The sequence below is a fragment of the Eleutherodactylus coqui genome, chromosome 11, assembly GCF_035609145.1.
Source record: "Eleutherodactylus coqui strain aEleCoq1 chromosome 11, aEleCoq1.hap1, whole genome shotgun sequence".
In the NCBI taxonomy this organism is placed as follows: Eukaryota; Metazoa; Chordata; class Amphibia; order Anura; family Eleutherodactylidae; genus Eleutherodactylus; species Eleutherodactylus coqui.
In genome coordinates, this window is record NC_089847.1 from 1076152 (window position 1) to 1097759 (window position 21608).

Here is a 21608-nt window from a genome sequence, read left to right on the forward strand (position 1 = left end):
AGGTCATCACTAATAAAGTGGGCGCATCAACATCCGAACAAATACTGTGCTTGTGCTACTGCCCCCTGGTGGCCAACATAAAGAGCCCAGGAGGGGCAGTCAGTAGCCTTACAGGGACCTGTGACCGACGGTGGCCAGAGAGCAATGCGCGGCGAGCGTTCCAACGGCGTTGTGTTGGTTACCGGGGTCACAGCTTGTAACCTTGTAATCAGTCCTGCGCCGCACGCCCATCTACAGCTATTCTCTGTGCCGCGGACTGGCGCATGCGCAGGTTGCCCTGTTATAAGTCTACCAGCACTCAGCAGCGGTCCGCGGCGCAGACTTGGGTGGGACTGTGGCTGTCGGAGGAGGTATGTCACATGTCCCTCAGGGAGAGCGGAGACGAACCGGCTGCACACCATTCACCCGCAGTGCCGTCCTACAAGGCGTGAGCCGCTCCGCAACGTTCCATCGTGTATTTGATTAGATATCATTATCGCCATTTAGTTATCGATGAAACCTTCCTCAGAGGCGGCCATATTGGAAGCACTTCCTGTCAGTATAGCGCCACCCCTGTGCTTTATGGTATTTACAGGCGCAGGACGCAGCGTCCGTCTAGTGGCGCAGCGCTCCATTATCCAGCTGTACAATGGAGCCCATAGGGAGGCTGAACCAAGATCGCCCGCTAATGACAAACCGTCAGCACTACTTCTCTACCAGCGCCTCTCAGGTTAGGTTGTATCGCAGATTTGGGACACGAAGCGCCTTTTCTAGATTCTCTCTGATTTTTGACATAATCGATGCCTCATTGTTAAAAAAAAAATCCCTAAAGTTTATTCAAGCAGCGCGGTAAGACAAAGGTCCGCCTCCTGCGACTCGACACGTGACTGAAGCGAGCGACGGAATATCGTCCCTAGTGGCCAGCGGGAAAACTGCAAGATAGAACGGCTTCCTGTCCACATGGATAGGCACCAGTTGTGGCAGCGACGTTCATTAATTCGCCCCTTGCGTTTGTCTCATGTCGCGGTTGCCGCGGCTTTAGGAGGGCGGGCCGGTCGCTGAGCGCAGTCTGTTTAATGACACCAATCTGCTGAGAACGTACTGAAAAACCTAAGAGTTCAGCATTTTTCGGGATTGGCTTTTAGTTATACGGCATTCGGGGTATGCTGAAAATGGCGTACCATGTTAACCCCTTAAGGACGCAGCTCTGCGTCTCATTTCTTCCTCGCTGGCGGCGGGCGCCTGCTGTTCTGGAGGACGAGTCGTATTTTTCAATGGTCCTTTTTTATGTACTGAAAAAGCCTGAATGTTGCGGGTTCAATCCCCGTTTGGGTCAGCGAGCCGGCTCAGGGTGACTCAGCCTTCCATCCATCGGGGTCGGTAACATGAGCCCCCAGCTTGGGGGGGGGTAATAAAAAAATTACATGAAAGCGCTGCGGAATAAGTTGGCGCGATACAAATAGCAAGTCACAGCTCATCAATATTCCAGTCCTGGAAACCCCCTTTATGCCCTCTGGCCTAACAGGAGCTCTAAGAGGGCAGATCTGGGGGTCTTCATTATGGCCCCTGCTGGTGGGCCAACTCTTGGGCACCAAAGGGAGTGTCGGTCTCTCCGTCCCGCTTCTTAGATGTTGCTGCCACTATGTACTGGGCCATAGAAGGGGTTAAACGATTGGGATCTTATCTCGGCTCTGCACCATTGTGTCAGCTGTAATACAGATCTGCTACGTGTGAAGTGCTCCCAGGGCCGCGCCGTCAGAGGTCGCGCCACACCATCAAAGGCTGCACCTTTAGGGACTGCACCATCAGAGGTCGCGCAGTCAGGAGCTGCACCATCAAAGGTTGCACCATCAGGGGCCGCACTTCAGAGGCCACGCTGCACAATCAGGGGCTGCACCATCAAAGGCTGCACCGTCAGAGGCCACATCGTCAGGGGCTGCACCGTCAGAGGTCGCGCCGCACCACCAAAGGCTGCACCGTCATGGGCCACACCGTCAGAGGTCGCGCCGCACCACCAAAGGCTGCACCGTCAGAGGTCGCGCCGCACCACCAAAGGCTGCACCGTCATGGGCCACACCGTCAGAGGTCGCGCCGCACCACCAAAGGCTGCACCGTCAGAGGTCGCGCCGCACCACCAAAGGCTGCACCGTCATGGGCCGCACCGTCAGAGGTCGCGCCACACCATCAAAGGCTGCACCTTTAGGGGCTGCACCATCAGAGGTCGCGCAGTCAGGAGCCGCACCATCAGAGGTCGCGCCGTCAGAGGTCGCGCCGCACCATCAGAGGCCACACCGTCAGAGGCCGCGCCATCAGAGGCCGCACTGTCAGGTCGCGCCGCACCATCAGAGGCCGCACCGTCCGCGCGACGTCCACCACATGAATACAATATGTTGGGATAATGTTAAAAATGTACATAACAAAAGGTGGAATTAAATGTCTTTTGCTGCCATGATGTCGCTGCTTCATCATAGTTGTCAGGAAATGCTGGGAGTTGTAGTTCTGATGCGTGACGAGGCAGCGGTGTTCATACAAGCGCCGCGCCGGCACAATAGTTTACGTCTTCACAATAGCTGGTTCCTTATAATGTGCTGTAAGGTTTATAAGCCCACGGTCTATCAGACCCCTTTATACCGCGGCTCCCTGCTGCCCCCCGCTGCTTCTATGTAGTATGGCAGTCGACTTCCATCCGTTCTGTTCTATGGCCAAGCCGCACAGTAATCCGTGAATACACGTGGGACCGCACTGGTCATGGCGCCGGCGCCTTCACTTCATCTATAGGCGGTAATGAAAGTGCAGTTTAACGCCCGTTTTGTTTCTGCAAAGACGGTCCAATTGTAGAAGCGAGCACCAATCGCATTCCTCGCACCGGTTCTTGCAGACTTTAAGTGTTTAAAAGTTTGGCGCACAGCGGTGACAAGTTAGGCCACACCCCCAAATTTAAATTTTCTGTTGGCAGGCAGATCCTGTATAACGGTACTATGAATGTGCTGGTGGGGCCCGTTGCTCCCTGGTATCAGCCACGGCGTCCGGCCTGGAGACACGAAGGAGGAGGCGGCGTGCGCAGGTCTTATACACAGCTTTATTCTGTACACAATTATACACACTCGTTAGTCACCAGCAGGGCGTGTTTATTGGTAATCGGCGCTCTCGTCTCAGGACGGCGTTAACACAAATGGTTTGCTTTCCAGTGTCCATCATGTATATAATGCCATAAAAATAAAGTGGCGCAGGGAAAGGCGGCCAGGCGCAAAACCGTGCTGCGACCGCTACCCGTGATAGTGCTGGTCACCAGCCCGCCGCTGTGCGTCTACGGGGTCTAGTAGCTCAGGACGCAACGCACTTCGGGGATTTTAAGTGCCCCAATGCAGAACCATTACTGGCTGCAGCCCGACGGCGGGGATACCCCGCACTTAAAGGGAACTCGTCCGCACCAGCTGACCGCGGGCAACACATCAATCACCTCTAATGTCCTCTCCATACCCAACGAGCCGACGGCCCCCCACAATTAGCTGCCAAAGCTCTCCCCCGGCAGGGTCACGAGCTCCAGGCTAACTCCGCCCCCTTTCTCTGGATAGTTTCCTTTGTAACGGATGACATGAGCAGTTAAGGGGGCGGGGTTACTGTGGCGGCGCACCAACCAGCATTGTTCTTATTGGCCAAAGCTTTCTTTGCTGATTTGCAGACGGCCTAGGGAGAACGGTGGCAGGTAATGGTGGGGGCCGCGACTCATTAGGAGGAGAGGGGTGATTGATGTCTCGTGCGCCGCTGGCAGCGAGGGTCTTTCTTGTAGGGACCGCCCATGTCCTCAGGGCAGCAGGGCTGGCTGCATAGCTCTGTGGCCCCCGGCATCGCTGCTCTCTTGGTCTTTGCACGTTTCCTGCTCCAACCTCCATTACATTTGGTTTCTGATGCTTGGAGTCTGACAAGTGGGCGGTCTCTTCACTATAAATGGATGATGTCAGCGGATGGCGGTAAGCGGACCCCGCCGACGTCAGCTGATAAATCTTCACAGTTTGTTCATTTTCTGCAGGCATAATCATCGCCGGCTCGTTCGCTAATCGCTTGATTAAATAGCCGATCGCTCCGTCGCTCTCACTCACAGCCAACGATGCGTCTGCCCGTATAAACCAGCGGCACGAGGCGGCGGACGATAGTGTGTTGTAAGCAGACGCTAAGCGGAGGAGACCGCCCACTTGTCAGGTTCAAAGCGTCAAGAACCAAATCTAATGCAGGAACGGAGGGGAGGTGCGATAGTTAGCAGGGCCGTCACTAACGGGCGCCGCTGATCAGGGGGCTCTCTTTAAAAGGGGTCCAATAAATTATAGATTTCTTGATGTAAAGCGATTGGCTTCGGCACGACCCCCAGCAGCCCGGGGCGGGGGAGCCTGAAGAGTCCAAGAAGTGCAGCAAAAACATGTGGCTCCGCCAACGCGCCTCGCGTTCCACCTTAAGACTGCCCCCCCACATACCAAGGTCCAAACTGTTCATGGGCGGAGCCTCCTGGACATTCACCCATGTGACCCCCGGCCGGAGGGGGGGGTCTGTTCAAAAATATTAGAAAAACATCCCGTGTAGGAAACAACCCCATAAAATCCTTTTTTTGTTTTTTTATATATATTTTTGATGGAAATATTTCTGCCCAAATTTATGAACTTTTCACTATAAAAAAAAACAAAAAGATTTTTTTCTTAACTTCATTTTAAATACATCTGAAAAATAAATTACTAAAAAAATGTTTTTGCCTCCCCGCCTTGTAACAAAGAGGCGCTGCTCCGCAGGTCGGCGTCCTCTGTAACAGTTCTTGTGCTTCATCATCAGGAGGCGACTGACATCTTGTAATGCAGACAGCGCAACTCTGAAGGGGGGGGGGGGACCGAAGTGCGGACGGTCGTCACTGAACGGATGAGGAGACCTGGGGATCATTCTGGGTGGGCACAGGAGGCAGCGCCACCCTCCCAGCAGAACGGCAGCCGTGCGTCCCGGCGGCCACACCCATTGCTCCGAGTGTCAGTATGACAGCCCATCCTTCCTGCTCCCGTGGCTGCACCTGACAGCGCACAGACGCCTCCTGCAGTCGCCACGACCCTCAATGTTCCCAGATTGCGCGGTCACTTTAGTGCCCTACAACAGATTCAAGCCGCGTCTCCAGCTCCGGTTATTTGACGTGCTCCGCGGCGTGCGATGAACAGTAGTACTTTTTATGGGCGATGAATGTGGACAGGCTGCTGAACTTAATGTTGCAGAGGCGGCAGTACCGGTGGTTGCCATTTGGCAATGGAGTTGCCAGACCGGGCTTGGGAGGTTGCATTGCTTTGTCCCCAGGCAGGAGCGCGAGGGTGGTTGCCCTGAGTCCATCTTCTCTTCGAGTTTCGACCAAAGGATTTAGAGGGAGGGCTGGAGAGTGCGGCAGCAAAGGCCGGGGCGTGCTGGTCAACACTGGCCGCGGAGTGGAGCTTGAAACTGGACTACCATTGGCAGAGGACAATGACGGCGAGGCATCTTTGCTGTTTGTATTGTCTCTTGGCATTTGCATTGGAGAAGCCGATGGCGCCGGTGGACTGGGCAAGCTTCCTTCTAGCGCGGTACTTGGTTGGGCTCGCACAGGTAGGACCACTTCCATGAATGTGCCTTGCAGGCGGTGACCTGGGGTGGCTTTTGCCAAGAGCAGACCATGGACGCTTCTGAAATGTTCAAGTAAGTCTCCTCGGATGACCACATTGGGAAGGCAGTATGGGCAGGAGGCTGTAGAAGAGGGCGATGCCTCTGCCGCCGGGGGGTACTGCAGAATGGGCTTAGTGTCTGGCATGGAGGTAAAGGGCACAGCAATAGACTGGTTGGACTCGTTCACGGACCCGGGGCTTCGCCTCTCTACTTTAACCTTCACTAGGTCTTCCCCCATCTTGGCGGCCGTGCTCACGGGAGTTTTACTCTTCTGAAGCTGCTGCAGAACCTTCTGTTGTAAAGGAGCTGCCGGGCAAGAAAACTTCTTGTGTGCCAGGTAGCTTTCAAGGCTATTGAAGCTGATACGGCAGGCGGTACACTCATGGTAGTCTGTCAACGGGACCACTGCCGCAGCCGGAGATGGCACTGGAGCTTCAACCAGAAGACGAGGCTTTTTGCTTAAGTCTATTGGCCCCTCAGCAGCATCGGGGCTGGAACTTGGAGAGGGCACAGCAGGAGCTGGCATGAGGCCTTGTATGATGGGCAGCGCCTCTACTCTGTTTATTGATAGCAACGCTGAAGGAGTCGCCTCTGCCGACGCCATGGCGTGGATTTCATAAAGCTTTCGGCGTTTGCGTGTTCGCGGAGTGGGCTGAGGGGTGTACGGCGGCCCAGGCTTATTCATGCCAGGCCGACGAAGGGGAGGATCATGACGCGAGGCGCAGTAGTAACGTTTGTGCACCACGTAAGTGTCATGTCTGCTGAAGCGGATGTTGCATGCCTCACACACGGTGCGGGTTGGATCTTCATCTGTGTCATCTAAGGAGCTTGGACTATGGTTGCCTTCACTGACATGCCCACTCCCTGCGGGTTCACCATCTGTGCCAACACCCTCTTCGACTTTAATGGATACCAGCGGAGCAGTACTTTCTCCTCCAGCTTCTTCCTCGGGTGGTACTGTTCCTTGGTCGTCGACAGCAGGTAATGTAGAAGTGCCCGGGGCCACTGTGGCTCTCACGGGAGTCACCTTCATTTTGCGCCCACTGGCTGGGCTCTCATCTGCCACGTGCCGCCCCGAGCAGTAGAGTCTCTTGTGCACATAGTAATTATTGATATTATTAAAGGTGATTTCACACTCATAACACGTGGCACCCTTGGGCACCGCATTCCCTGAGAAGCCCGCTGGGCTGACGGCTTGCCCTTGCTTGAGCCGGCTGTGGACCAGCTCCGACATCTTGGCCAGGATCTCAGAAGCTTGTGGTACAATAGCAGGAGTTGCTTCATGTCCAAAGACATAGTGTGGCATGATGACCGTGCCGCCACCGGCTGCTGCGCCAGACTCGTTGGGGACGGGGCTCGACCCTGGCGTGGGGCTGGATATTTCAGTCTTTACTTTGACAGTTGGGGATGGCACCAGTGCCGCTGCGTCTGTGGCCTCCGAGCCGGCGCCGCTGGCCTCACCGATGGGCATTAACGGTTCAGGCTCCTCTTTAATTTTGACTTTGAGCGGTGGTTCCTCGTTCCCGGACAGAGACGAGGCTGGAGACGCGGCGTCACCGTTCTTCAGGACGTCCGGGAGCAGCTCCCTGTCTAGATCCGGCTGGGACTGGATGGCCGGTCCGGCGATGGACGATGATGTGTGCATGATGGCGTGCTGCTGCAGACTGCTCAATCCATCCGCCAGAAACCCACACAAGCTGCACTTCAGGAGAGCGGAGGAGGCGCTCTGGAGGACCGCTGCGGAGACGAAAGAACATCCCGTTAGTGAGGAGAAACCGTGCCAAAGAACCAAACAGCGCCCTTATCTCAACCTCCTAAGGGGGCACCAAAGCCCTTATATCAGTGCTGGAACATTATAAGAGGAGCGGCTGATATCATAGGAGGTCATGGAGGAACAGGACCGCCAGCCCCGCCCCAGTGGCTGATAACAGGGAACAATACATGGTATCCAGGAGCCCATTATGTGGATGTGACTGCGCTGCTTACATCCTTCTTAAAGAGACAGCGCCGACATGAACGCACGCGTACCTGAGCTCGCCGGCTTGAGCGGAGGGAGGGGCTTTACAAGGGGAAACACGTCAACCTTGGATCCTGGCTGGCAGATCATGTGATTGGTCACCAGGTGGCTGTAGAGAATGTCGCGGGTCGTGGAGATGAAGCCGCACCCATGGCAGACGCCTGGAAGAAGAAAGGAAAGAAGGTGAAGCCATTCCCTCCAAACACATAATCCGGCATCCGATAGTCTGGCACACATGACAGTCTAGCAGCATGCTGGCGGCTGAACGGTCTGCAGAACGCGGCCGCCATCACTCAAATGGCGCCATAAAATAAATGATATTTGTTGAAGAAACGGTTCTTAAAGGGGCAGCGGCGTCCCTGCACATCCCAGCCCCCCGGACGGCTTTACGGAAGTGGACTCTTCAGTGGTGACTGATCGCAGTCCATTCACCGCGCGTCGAGGACGCCCCTCTAGGCTGCGATGGGGATACCCACTTATATTTCCCCAGCGGACTTGCAAATAACATCCGCCAAATGTGTATCCTGTCTAAAAAAAGGTACAAGGGGGCGTGGCTTGCCAATGGCGGGATAAGTCGCGCTACAGATCAGCTCCCGGGCCGTCCATACTTTTCAGCTAGCAGGCAGACTTTCTACCAGAGAAGCCGGCACTTACCCTACAAGATGGTGAAGAGGAGGATCCAGCCCCGCACCCCAGCGCCACCGGAAAGAGAGCCGAATGGTATAAACCGTTTCTTAAGCCCCGCGGCCGACGGAGCGGCGGCTGCAACTGAGGGAGATCTGCCCAAAGCCGCGCCTGCACTTCCACCTTCGGAGAAGCAGCCCGCTCGCCGCGGCTATGAAGGGGACTCCTCTGCGGCCAGAGCGGCTCAGGAAGAGAGCGGGGCGGGAGAGTCAGAAGAAGCCCCGGGTGCCGACACATGCAGCCGGGCGGGAGAGGCACGTGCAGCCCCACACCAGAGAGGTCCCCGACACGCCAACTGTCGGAGCCATGAGGTCCACCAGGTGTAACTGGAGAAGGAGGGGGGAGAGGAATAGAATGGGAGCCCTGGGGGGTAGCAACGGGCTCCGGGCTCCGGGCTCCCCCTCCCTAAGCATACATACGGAAGACAGCAGTTGGGACTGGAAGCCACACCTCAGAGCTCTTCCTACTAAAGACGAAATGAACGCATCCTTCTTCCACCTTCAGCAATCACACAGAAGCCGTGTCTCAGATTCAGAAGGACATTCAGCAGATCGGTCATAGAGTACAAGCTATGGAAGAGACCCAGGAACAAACTAACAGTCCTAGAAGCTCATGGACCATCAGGTCCCATTCTACCCAAATCTCTAACATATTGATGACCTAGAAAATAGGCACATAAGAAATAACATCCATGAGAGCCTCTCAGAGGACATCACTAATGCTGGAGAAGTGGGCACAGGACTTCTTCCCTTATTCAGAGGTCGCAAGACAAACCTATCGAAATCGATTGTATACATAGATCACTCGGCCCCAAGAATCTCGACCCAAGACGCCCTCGAGACGTCATCTGCTGTATCCACTTTTATAAAGACAAACAGGATATCTTAACGCAAGCCACAGGAACAGGGAATCTCTCCCACAAAGACGGGTCCATTCTGCTATTGCCAGATCTAGCCAGAAGAACCCTACAACTCCGCAAAGCATTAAAACCATTGCTGGAGGCCCTCAGAGGAAAGGACATTCCATACAGATGGGGTTATCCGTTCCAGCTGGTGGCCTGGAACAACGGCAAATCTGCCACCTTCCGCTCCCTGGGGGACTTCCCTAACTTCCTGGGGACTTTTAAACCACCAATGCTGTCCCTTCCAGATTGGCCAGCTCTACCTTCTCTGCCGGACCAGCCTGCACAAGAGGCCGGGCACAACCAACGCCCAGAAGGAGCGGCCGCAAATCCAGGCCACCGCCACCAACATGAAGACTCCACTTCCATATATAGGCGCCTTGAGATTCATCGGGACTAGGGGGGAGGGGGGGGGGGGAACCATCTGTTTTCCACCTCCGAGACCCTGAAGGGACTACCCGTCATGGACAGGCCTAGTACGGGTAGAGTCCCCCCCCCTGGTTTTACACTGTTGACCCCCCTGGGGTATATGATTGTTTCTAGTGACGGCCGGGGACACCTTGCCCAGCTGCTGCCAATCACTTCCCCCACCAGGCTGGACCACACGATAGTCGGGGAATGGCCTGCCAAGTTGCAGTTATTCCGGATGCTTTGGTTCTTGTATTTTTGTCTCCCTCGCCCTTTTTCCTTCGTCCTCCCCTAGGTCGCCAGCGACGAGAGCTCCCCTCCTGAATTTCGATAATGGATAGTTTAACGTTTTGTACCTACAATGCTAGAGGCCTGAACAGACCCTCCAAAAGAGGCCAGATACGCAGACATCTCCACAGAAACAAAGTTATGATCGCACTTCTGCAGGAAGCCCACTTTTCCTCAAGCAATAGGCCTAACTGTAAGTCTAACTATTCTACATCTTGGTTCCATAGCCCCCACCCGGAGAAAAAAGTCTGCGGAGCATCGATCGCAATTCACAAAAATCTCCGCCATCAGGTTATCTCCACCGAAACGGACCCAGATGGGCGATATGTGTTCCTTAAACTTTCTGTTGGCGCCAAGGTCCTAACCATGGCAGATGTTTATTTCCCCAAGCAGGCACAGGTTTCTTTTGGTCTCCGGATCATGGACGCCCTCTCGAGCTTCGCTTCGGGATCACGTATAATCCTGGGAGGAGATTCCAGCCTATGCCTTGACCCCGCCCTGGACTCTGCAGCGGGGAGGTCCGGGGTCTCTTTTTCTGAGCTTCGTAAACTTAAAAAAGTCCTAGTCTCCCTAAAACTGGTAGATCTCTGGAGGCTCCTCACCCCAAAACAAAAGACTTTAGTTTTCACTCACTAGCCCACAGTAGTTACAACTGCCTCGACTACCTGTTTGTCTCACACGATCTCCTAGACCGGCCCCCCTCCAGCTCTATAGGGGTCTTTCTTTGGTCTGACCATGCTCCGGTCTTTGGGGCCCATCAGGGTTTTACAGAAGGGAGAGGGAGCCATTCATGGCGCCTCAATGACAACCTCCTTAAAGATCCGCAATGTGTGGAAGAGGTAAAACCAACGATTCAGAACCTTATAGCGGACCATCTGCATGATCCCATGTCTCGGCCAACCCAGTGGGAGGCTCTAAAATGTGTGATTAGAGGGGTCTTTATCTCCCAGGGACTGAAGGACCTCCAACTAGGCTGGGCGGTCTCGAATCGGCTAAGAGCTCTCCCTCTGAGGCAGTCAGAGCAGAGACCTCAGACACTAGAGGCAGGGTCCTCTATCCTAGACCAGCAATCACTATGCAATACTCCTTGGGATTTGTATGGGGAGGAACAAGACCGAGGGTCAAATTCAAAACCCTTATCAGAAGAAAGGGGGAGGGAGGAGTAAGTCTACCCAGTTTCGCTGCCTACTATAAAGCATCTATATGCAGATGTGTCCTTGACATTATCCACAACAACCCGGCCAAACTCTGGGTAGCTCTGGAGCGGGCGGAGGCTCCTTGTGACGGGCTCTTTCTGGCTTCCACCACCAGCGGCTAGAGGGACCCCTCTACTCTCTCCCATACTGAAACAAATGCTGGAAGTGTGGAATGGCTTTGCCTCACACCTGGGCTTGGTCTGCCGTTCCGGCCCCCTTACACCGGTGACTGGCAATCCTGATTTACCGGCTCTCCTGAAGGGCTCTCTCTACTCATGTTGGAGAGGAGCCCCCTGGCTCTTAGGGCTCGGGATGTGGTGTTGACTCTTGGAGTTGGACCAATAGGCGAAGTTCTGGGGGAGGGGACCTCAGGCCCGGAGCATGGTTCCAGTACCTACAGATCAGACACTTTATCCTTTCTCTGGGCCCTTTGGCTTCCCTTCGGACCCCTCTCTCCCGGTTCGAACAATTATGCAGTTGCCAGGCCTCTGGTCCAGTAAAGGTCTCGGCATTCTATAGCCTTCTGTTGGGGATGGAGACGTGAGACGATCCGCTGGGATTTATCGTGAGCTGGGAGAGAGATCTGGGGAGAACCTTCCACGAAGACCTATGGAGGAACGCCTTTACATTGACCCATTCGATGGCGACCTCCTCTAAATTCCAGGAAACCAACTACAAAATTTTATCAAAATGGTACAGGACCCCAGTTTAGTTAGCTAAGATGTTCCCCCAAATCCCGGACGCCTGCTGGAGGTGCCAGGGTGGGAGAGGCGATCCCTGCATATTTGGTGGTCCTGCCCCCTGGTTCTACCTGTATGGCAGGAAATCGTCAAGCTCTACAACGATAACGTGGTCCTTACACCGAGGCTGCTCTGCTGTCCATGCTTCCAGGACCCCTCTCCAAAACAAAAAAGAACATCCTTAGATTTTTTTCTCCTGGCAATGAGACAATCCCCAGGCTCTGGAGGTCTGCCCCCCATGAGGAGCCATTGGCTGGAAACCCTTGACAATATAAATCATATGGAGGACCTTGGCGCAGCAGATAAGGGAAACACCCAAAAGTACTTTACTACCTGGACGGCTGGGATCCAGTTCAGGAACTCCTCAGACTTGAAGGCCTGGCTCCAGACAGGTACGATACCCACTTAGGTACAAATAAAAAGCCCCTCGCTATGTAAGACACAAAATCTAATCTCGAGCTCCATCCGCTGACGACCGCTCCCCCCGGACCCTTCCCCTTTCACCTCCCACACCTCCCTCCCTCCCCCCCTTTTTTTCTTAGGTCTGTTTATTATACCTGTTCTCAGCATCAATTTAAATGTGGACTCACGCCGACACAGCCGTGGGCCCAGATGCCTCCCCCAGGCACAGGGTGTCAGGCTGGCGGCGACCGAGCCGGACCTTACTCCCGGGTCACGTCTTCTACTACAACGGCTACTCTATTTCCTTCTGCACCGATTTGTTAAGATGCTGCAATGTCATAGACATATTGGAAAATCAATAAAACATATTTTGAACCATAAAAAAAAGGTACAAAAACCCACTAAAACTGACGTTTGCGCCGGTGGGCGGGGCCTCGGGTTTACAGTCACGCCATTGTTGCAGGATAAATCCCCCGCGAGCCGGCGGTCGACAGCGAATCATGAAACACCCTCAAGCGGCGCACAGTTTGCTGGAGGAACGGCATTTCTTAAATAGACTTCTCCATAAGCCCCGCCCCCAAAAGGAAAAGAATCGTGAAAAACTGGAAGAATTTAACGTCTTATTTTGTAGTTAGAAAAACGGCAGAAAATAAAAGCCGGAAACCTTTTCACGAGGAACGCGCCGGATTCTCCAGCAAACAGCCGGACGCGGTGATGCACGGCAGACCCCCGCAAACAGCCGCACGGCAGACCCCCGCAAACAGCCGCACGAAGTGACGCACGGCGGCCCCCCACAAACAGCCGCACGGCGGCCCCCCACAAACAGCCACACGGCGGCCCCCCACAAACAGCCACACGGCGGCCCCCCACAAACAGCCACACGGCGGCCCCCCACAAACAGCCACACGGCGGCCCCCCACAAACAGCCACACGGCGGCCCCCCACAAACAGCCACACGGCGGACCCCCACAAACAGCCACACGGCAGACCCCCACAAACAGCCACACGGCAGACCCCCACAAACAGCCACACAGCAGACCCCCACAAACAGCGGCACGAAGTGACGCACAGCAGACCCCCACAAACAGCCACACGAACAGCCGCACGGCAGACCCCCACAAACCGCCGCACGAAGTGACGCACGGCGGCCCCCCACAAACAGCCACACGCCGCCGAGGACGGAGAAAGCGATGGCGCTCCTAAGGCACCCGTTACAGAACACATGCAGGGAGACACCACCTTGAGCTTGTTGGGGTGCAGGATTAGTGTATGGGGGGCACCCCTGGGGCCGGGGGGCAGCAGAGATGACAACTCCTGCAGATCATCAGCTATTTGGGAGCCGCCTGGGGGTCCAGCAGCTCATGACCACCCAAACTACCTACTGACCTCGCTTTAGCCTGCAGGTCTCAGCAGGCGGCACTTACATTAATGGATGCATGGGGCTGATCATGGCAGCGCACCGAGCGGGGTCCACAAGGCGGGAGCTCCATGGGGGACACGGAAATGTACTGCTTGCATGTATTCATGCCTGCGTAAAAGCACTGCTCTGTACAAGTGTATATGTTCCGCCGCCGTCCCTGCGCAGCACGGCCACTTCCGCCGCCGTCCCTGCGCAGCACGGCCAGTTCCGCCGCCGTCCCTGCGCAGCACGGCCAGTTCCGCCGCCGTCCCTGCGCAGCACGGCCAGTTCCGCCGCCGTCCCTACGCAGCACGGCCAGTTCCGCCGCCGTCCCTGCGCAGCACGGCCAGTTCCGCCGCCGTCCCTGCGCAGCACGGCCAGTTCCGCCGCCGTATCTACGCAGCACGGCCAGTTCCGCCGCCGTATCTACGCAGCACGGCCAGTTCCGCCGCCGTATCTACGCAGCACGGCCAGTTCCGCCGCCGTCCCTGCGCAGCACGGCCAGTTCCGCCGCCGTCCCTACGCAGCACGGCCAGTTCCGCCGCCGTCCCTGCGCAGCACGGCCAGTTCCGCCGCCGTCCCTGCGCAGCACGGCCAGTTCCGCCGCCGTATCTACGCAGCACGGCCAGTTCCGCCGCCGTATCTACGCAGCACGGCCAGTTCCGCCGCCGTATCTACGCAGCACGGCCAGTTCCGCCGCCGTCCCTACGCAGCACGGCCAGTTCCGCCGCCGTATCTACGCAGCACGGCCAGTTCCGCCGCCGTATCTACGCAGCACGGCCAGTTCCGCCGCCGTATCTACGCAGCACGGCCAGTTCCGCCGCCGTACCTACGCAGCACGGCCAGTTCCGCCGCCGTATCTACGCAGCACGGCCAGTTCCGCCGCCGTATCTACGCAGCACGGGAGCTCAGCGTTTGCCAACAGTGTGGGGGAACAAAGCTGACCGTTTTGCACCAAGGCCTGCGCGCCTGTAGCTCCGCCGCTGCCAGCGGGTGCAGGAAGCCTCAGGGGAACATCCACCCGCTGCGGTTTGGAAGTTGTGCCCCCATGTTTGGGAGATGCAGCAGAGCGGAGTTTGTCATCGGCCCATGGTCAGGTATTAGTGGTGGGTCTCTGCAGGACTTCCTGAGCCGGTGAGCGCATCACCAACTCTGCTGCATCTTGGGGAGCCACATACTGTTCCTTTAGGCCAGACACTCAGTTGTACAGGAAAAAAATGGAAGTTTGTGTTACTTTGCCTAAATGGCCTTCCCCCGTGCGCCGCTCTGCTCTGCGCTCCGCTCTGCACTCCGCTCTGCACTCCGCGCTCCACTCCGCGCTCCACTCTGCACTCCGCTCTGCTCTGTGCTCCGCTCTGCACTCTGCTCTGTGCTCCGCTCTGCGCTCTGCTCTGTGCTCCGCTCTGCGCTCTGCTCTGTGCTCCGCTCTGCGCTCTGCTCTGTGCTCCGCTCTGCGCTCTGCTCTGTGCTCCGCTCTGCGCTCCGCGTGCCGCGCTCCGCGTGCCGCGCTCCGCGTGCCGCTCTGCGTGCCGCTCTGCGCGCCGCGTGCCGCTCTGCGCTCCGCGTGCCGCTCTGCGCTCCGCTGTTTTCTCTGTATTTCGCACGTTTTTCACATCCGCAAAAAAATAAACTGCAACAAAAACAATTTTTTTTCTGTATCTTTTTTCAGTAAGTAGGTGGCGCCCGCGATGCGCCCGCGATGCGACGCTTTCCTTCTCTCTCCCCGGATAATACGGAGGGCGGCATCACTTACCGTTCAGCGTGTCCGTGTGGACCTTCAGGTGGCGCTCACAGTTGGCCTTGGTGGTGAAGGCGGACAGGCAGATCAGGCACACGAAGGGTCTCTCGCCTGCCAACAGATAAGCGGCTCAGTTATTTAGCACCTCGGGCTCCTCGTTATCACAAAGCGCCGCTCGCCACTTGTACTAATAGAGAGGAGTGCGCTGCACTCTGATTAAGATGGCGAGATAACGGCCGCGATGCTATTAATCTGAAGGGGACACTTTGAGCGAACGGATTGGAGCCTATTATACCACAGAGCGGCGGCAGATTAAACGTCTCGCTCTCCGCGGCGCAAAATACTTCTGCCATCAGATTGCTGCGGGAGAAGCTTTAGATTAACCCCCCGCTTGCCAAATGGCGCTCAGGGCAGCCGAGGGTTAAACAGGCTACAAGAGCTGGAACGGTCCAAGCTCTGCGCCGCTTAATTCACCGCATTTCCTGCGCGCGGCTGATTACCCCCTTATCGGCGCGTACGGGCGCGCGGCTGATTACCCCCTTATCGGCGCGTACGGGCGGATTGTTTCAGTTTCTGAGGTTTCTTACGCATCGACAATTTGCATTTCCTAATTGTGCGTAAAGTTCAGCTGGACGGCCGCGGGGGCCGACATCCCAGCGCAAAATCAGGTCCGATTGTAAGGCAATCAAATGGGAAAAGGGGATTTCTGGTCTTATGTATTAAAACTTGTAAGTTCTCTGCTTGCTGTCAGTGAATGGGAACCCATATTTACTTCTATCCACCTCTCACAGATGTGCCGTTATCATGGTGTACTCGGAGCGAGGACGCCAGCGACCGGACGCGGGACTCACCCAGCGCAGCCTTGTGAGAACTGGAAAGAAGCGCTGTGCCTCCTCGCTTCGCGCCATTCGCGGTACGGAAAGGTCTGCGTGCGTCCGGCCTTTCTAACCGCCCCCTGATGGTCAGCACAGGCTCTCGCACATGTGCCTCCCGGATGGCCTCTTCCCTGCACCCACTTGCACTTCGCCATCTCCTTCCGCTGCCCCTTCAGAGGTCTCCGACGCCTTAACGACCTTTAATCCTCCCTTCTAGGGGGTCTGCTTGGGGTCTTCGCACTAATCATAATAAATCTTAAAGGGGTTGTCTAAGATCCGCTTCCCCCGTGTGCAGAACATATTAAGGAGCTCATACTCCGCGCTCGTCCCCCACCGTATTGTTTACAGGCTGCTGCAGCCAATGGCAGCACTGCGCAATAGTGGACGAGCTTCGCCATTGGCTGCAGCGGCAGAATCAGACGACCCCTTTAATGTAAACCGTTCTACACATTTTGCCTAATGTTAGCGAGGCGGCCGTGCCCCGGCGTACAGCGGCGTAACATACAGCGGAGGACTAAAGTAGGCGGCCGTGCCCCGGCGTACAGCGGCGTAACATACAGCGGAGGACTCACGTAGGCGGCCGTGCCCCGGCGTACAGCGGCGTAACGTACTGCGGAGGACTCACGTAGGCGGCCGTGCCCCCCCCCCCCCCCGTACAGCGGCGTAACGTACAGCGGAGGACTCACGTAGGCGGCCGTGCCCCAGCGTACAGCGGCGTAACGTACTGCGGAGGACTCACGTAGGCGGCCGTGCCCCCCCCCCCCCCGTACAGCGGCGTAACGTACTGCGGAGGACTCACATAGGCGGCCGTGCCCCCCCGTACAGCGGCGTAACGTACTGCGGAGGACTCACATAGGCGGCCGTGCCCCCCCGTACAGCGGCGTAACGTACTGCGGAGGACTCACGTAGGCGGCCGTGCCCCAGCGTACAGCGGCGTAACGTACTGCGGAGGACTCACGTATGCGGTCGTGCCCCGGCGTACAGCGGTATAACGTACTGCGGAGGACTCACGTAGGCGGCCGTGCCCCAGCGTACAGCGGCGTAACGTACTGCGGAGGACTCACGTAGGCGGCCGTGCCCCCCCCCCCGTACAGCGGCGTAACGTACTGCGGAGGACTCACGTATGCGGCCGTGCCCCAGCGTACAGCGGCGTAACGTACTGCGGAGGACTCACGTAGGCGGCCGTGCCCCCCCCCCGTACAGCGGCGTAACGTACTGCGGAGGACTCACGTATGCGGTCGTGCCCCGGCGTACAGCGGTATAACGTACTGCGGAGGACTCACGTAGGCGGCCGTGCCCCCCCGTACAGCGGCGTAACGTACTGCGGAGGACTCACATAGGCGGCCGTGCCCCCCCGTACAGCGGCGTAACGTACTGCGGAGGACTCACATAGGTGGCCGTGCCCCCCCGTACAGCGGCGTAACGTACTGCGGAGGACTCACATAGGCGGCCGTGCCCCCCCGTACAGCGGCGTAACGTACTGCGGAGGACTCACATAGGCGGCCGTGCCCCCCCGTACAGCGGCGTAACGTACTGCGGAGGACTCACGTAGGCGGTCGTGCCCCGGCGTACAGCGGCGTAACGTACTGTGGAGGACTCACGTAGGCGGTCGTGCCCCGGCGTACAGCGGCGTAACGTACTGCGGAGGACTCACGTAGGCGGCCGTGCCCCGGCGTACAGCGGTATAACGTACAGTGGAGGACTCACGTAGGCGGCCGTGCCCCGGCGTACAGCGGTATAACGTACAGTGGAGGACTCACGTAGGCGGTCGTGCTCCGGCGTACAGCGGCGTAATGTACTGCGGAGGACTCACGTAGGCGGTCGTGCCCCGGCGTACAGCAGCGTAACGTACTGCGGAGGACTCACATAGGCGGCCATGCCCCTCCGTACAGCGGCGTAACGTACTGCGGAGGACTCACGTAGGCGGCCGTGCCCCGGCGTACAGCGGTATAACGTACAGCGGAGGACTCACGTAGGCGGCCGTGCCCCAGCGTACAGCGGCGTAACGTACTGCGGAGGACTCACGTAGGCGGCCGTGCCCCCCCCCCCCCCCCCCCGTACAGCGGCGTAACGTACTGCGGAGGACTCACATAGGCGGCCGTGCCCCCCCGTACAGCGGCGTAACGTACTGCGGAGGACTCACATAGGCGGCCGTGCCCCCCCGTACAGCGGCGTAACGTACTGCGGAGGACTCACGTAGGCGGTCGTGCCCCGGCGTACAGCGGCGTAACGTACTGCGGAGGACTCACGTATGCGGTCGTGCCCCCCCGTACAGCGGTATAACGTACTGCGGAGGACTCACGTAGGCGGCCGTGCCCCAGCGTACAGCGGTATAACGTACTGCGGAGGACTCACGTAGGCGGCCGTGCCCCAGCGTACAGCGGCGTAACGTACTGCGGAGGACTCACGTAGGCGGCCGTGCCCCCCCCCCCCGTACAGCGGCGTAACGTACTGCGGAGGACTCACGTATGCGGCCGTGCCCCAGCGTACAGCGGCGTAACGTACTGCGGAGGACTCACGTAGGCGGCCGTGCCCCAGCGTACAGCGGCGTAACGTACTGCGGAGGACTCACGTAGGCGGTCGTGCCCCGGCGTACAGCGGCGTAACGTACTGTGGAGGACTCACGTAGGCGGTCGTGCCCCGGCGTACAGCGGCGTAACGTACTGCGGAGGACTCACGTAGGCGGCCGTGCCCCGGCGTACAGCGGTATAACGTACAGTGGAGGACTCACGTAGGCGGCCGTGCCCCGGCGTACAGCGGTATAACGTACAGTGGAGGACTCACGTAGGCGGTCGTGCTCCGGCGTACAGCGGCGTAATGTACTGCGGAGGACTCACATAGGCGGCCATGCCCCTCCGTACAGCGGCGTAACGTACTGCGGAGGACTCACGTAGGCGGCCGTGCCCCGGCGTACAGCGGCGTAACGTACAGCGGAGGACTCACGTAGGCGGCCGTGCCCGGCCGTACAGCGGCGTAACGTACTGCGGAGGACTCACGTAGGCGGCCGTGCCCGGCCGTACAGCGGCGTAACGTACTGCGGAGGACTCACGTAGGCGGCCATGCCCCTCCGTACAGCGGTATAACATACTGCGGAGGACTCACGTAGGCGGTCGTGCCCCGGCGTACAGCAGTATAACGTACAGTGGAGGACTCACGTAGGCGGCCGTGCCCCCCCGTAAAGCAGCGTAACGTACTGCGGAGGACTCACGTAGGCGGCCGTGCCCCGGCGTACAGCGGCGTAACGTACTGTGGAGGACTCAAGTAGGCGGCCGTGCCCCGCCGTACAGCGGCGTAACGTACAGCAGAGGACTCACGCAGGCGGTCGTGCCCCGGCGTACAGTGGCGTAACGTACTGCGGAGGACTCACGTAGGCGGCCGTGCCCCGCCGTACAGCGGTATAACGTACTGCGGAGGACTCACGTAGGCAGCCGTGCCCCGGCGTACAGCGGTATAACGTACTGCGGAGGACTCAAGTAGGCGGCCGTGCCCCGCCGTACAGCGGCGTAACGTACAGCAGAGGACTCACGCAGGCGGTCGTGCCCCGGCGTACAGTGGCGTAACGTACTGCGGAGGACTCACGTAGGCGGCCGTGCCCCCCCGTACAGCGGCGTAACGTACTGCGGAGGACTCACGTAGGCGGCCGTGCCCCGCCGTACAGCGGTATAACGTACTGCGGAGGACTCACGTAGGCGGCCGTGCCCCGCCGTACAGCGGCGTAACGTACTGCGGAGGACTCACGTAGGCGGCCGTGCCCCGGCGTACAGCGGTATAACGTACTGCGGAGGACTCAAGTAGGCGGCCGTGCCCCGGCGTACAGTGGCGTAACGTACTGCGGAGGACTCACGTAGGCGGCCGTGCCCCGCCGTACAGCGGTATAACGTACTGCGGAGGACTCACGTAGGCGGCCGTGCCCCGGCGTACAGCGGCGTAACGTACTGCGGAGGACTCACGTAGGCGGCCGTGCCCCGGCGTACAGCAGCGTAACGTACTGCGGAGGACTCACGTAGGCGGCCGTGCCCCGGCGTACAGCGGTATAACGTACTGCGGAGGACTCACGTAGGCGGCCGTGCCCCGCCGTACAGCGGTATAACGTACTGTGGAGGACTCACGTAGGCGGCCGTGCCCCGGCGTACAGCGGTATAACGTACTGTGGAGGACTCACGTAGGCGGCCGTGCCCCGGCGTACAGCAGCGTAACGTACTGCGGAGGACTCACGTAGGCGGTCGTGCCCCGGCGTACAGCGGCGTAACGTACTGCGGAGGACTCACGTAGGCGGCCGTGCCCCCCCGTACAGCGGCGTAACGTACTGCGAAGGACTCATGTAGGCGGCCGTGCCCTGCCGTACAGCGGTATAACGTACTGCGGAGGACTCACGTAGGCAGCCGTGCCCCGCCGTACAGCGGTATAACGTACTGCGGAGGACTCACGTAGGCGGCCGTGCCCCGGCGTACAGCGGTATAACGTACTGCGGAGGACTCACGTAGGCAGCCGTGCCCCGGCGTACAGCGGTATAACGTACTGCGGAGGACTCACGTAGGCAGCCGTGCCCCGGCGTACAGCGGTATAACGTACTGTGGAGGACTCACGTAGGCGGCCGTGCCCCGGCGTACAGCGGCGTAACGTACTGCGGAGGACTCACGCAGGCGGCCGTGCCCCAGGGTACAGCGGCGTAACGAACTGCGGAGGACTCACGTAGGCGGCCGTGCCCCCCCGTACAGCGGCGTAACGTACTGCGGAGGACTCACGTATGCGGTCGTGCCCCGGCGTACAGCGGTATAACGTACTGCGGAGGACTCACGTAGGCGGCCGTGCCCCGGCGTACAGTGGCGTAACGTACTGCGGAGGACTCACGTAGGCGGCCGTGCCCCGGCGTACAGCGGCGTAACGTACTGTGGAGGACTCACGTAGGCGGCCGTGCCCCGGCGTACAGCGGCGTAACGTACTGCGGAGGACTCACATAGGCGGCCGTGCCCCGGCGTACAGCGGTATAACGTACTGTGGAGGACTCACGTAGGCGGCCGTGCCCCGGCGTACAGCGGCGTAACGTACAGCGGAGGACTCACGTAGGCGGCCGTGCCCCGGCGTACAGCGGTATAACGTACTGCGGAGGACTCACGTAGGCGGCCGTGCCCCGGCGTACAGCGGCGTAACGTACAGCGGAGGACTCACGTAGGCGGCCGTGCCCCGGCGTACAGCGGTATAACGTACTGCGGAGGACTCACGTAGGCGGCCGTGCCCCAGGGTACAGCGGTATAACGTACAGCGGAGGACTCATGTAGGCGGCCGTGCCCCGGCGTACAGCGGCGTAACGTACTGTGGA

At 58.5% G+C, this 21608-nt stretch overlaps 1 protein-coding gene across 1 annotated transcript in view; it reads right to left on the minus strand.

The window, feature by feature from the left end:
- Positions 1-3039: 3039 nt before the first annotated feature.
- The window catches only part of ZFPM1 (zinc finger protein, FOG family member 1), a 94856-nt gene continuing 76287 nt past the window's right edge, over positions 3040-21608 (minus strand). Inside the window, exons 6-8 of the mRNA XM_066583815.1 lie at positions 15429-15524; positions 7669-7818; positions 3040-7377 (exon numbers count right to left, since the gene is read on the minus strand). Coding sequence (XP_066439912.1) covers positions 5135-7377; positions 7669-7818; positions 15429-15524 — 2489 coding nt within the window. The 3' untranslated portion in view covers positions 3040-5134. The remainder of the gene's footprint in view (positions 7378-7668; positions 7819-15428; positions 15525-21608) is intronic.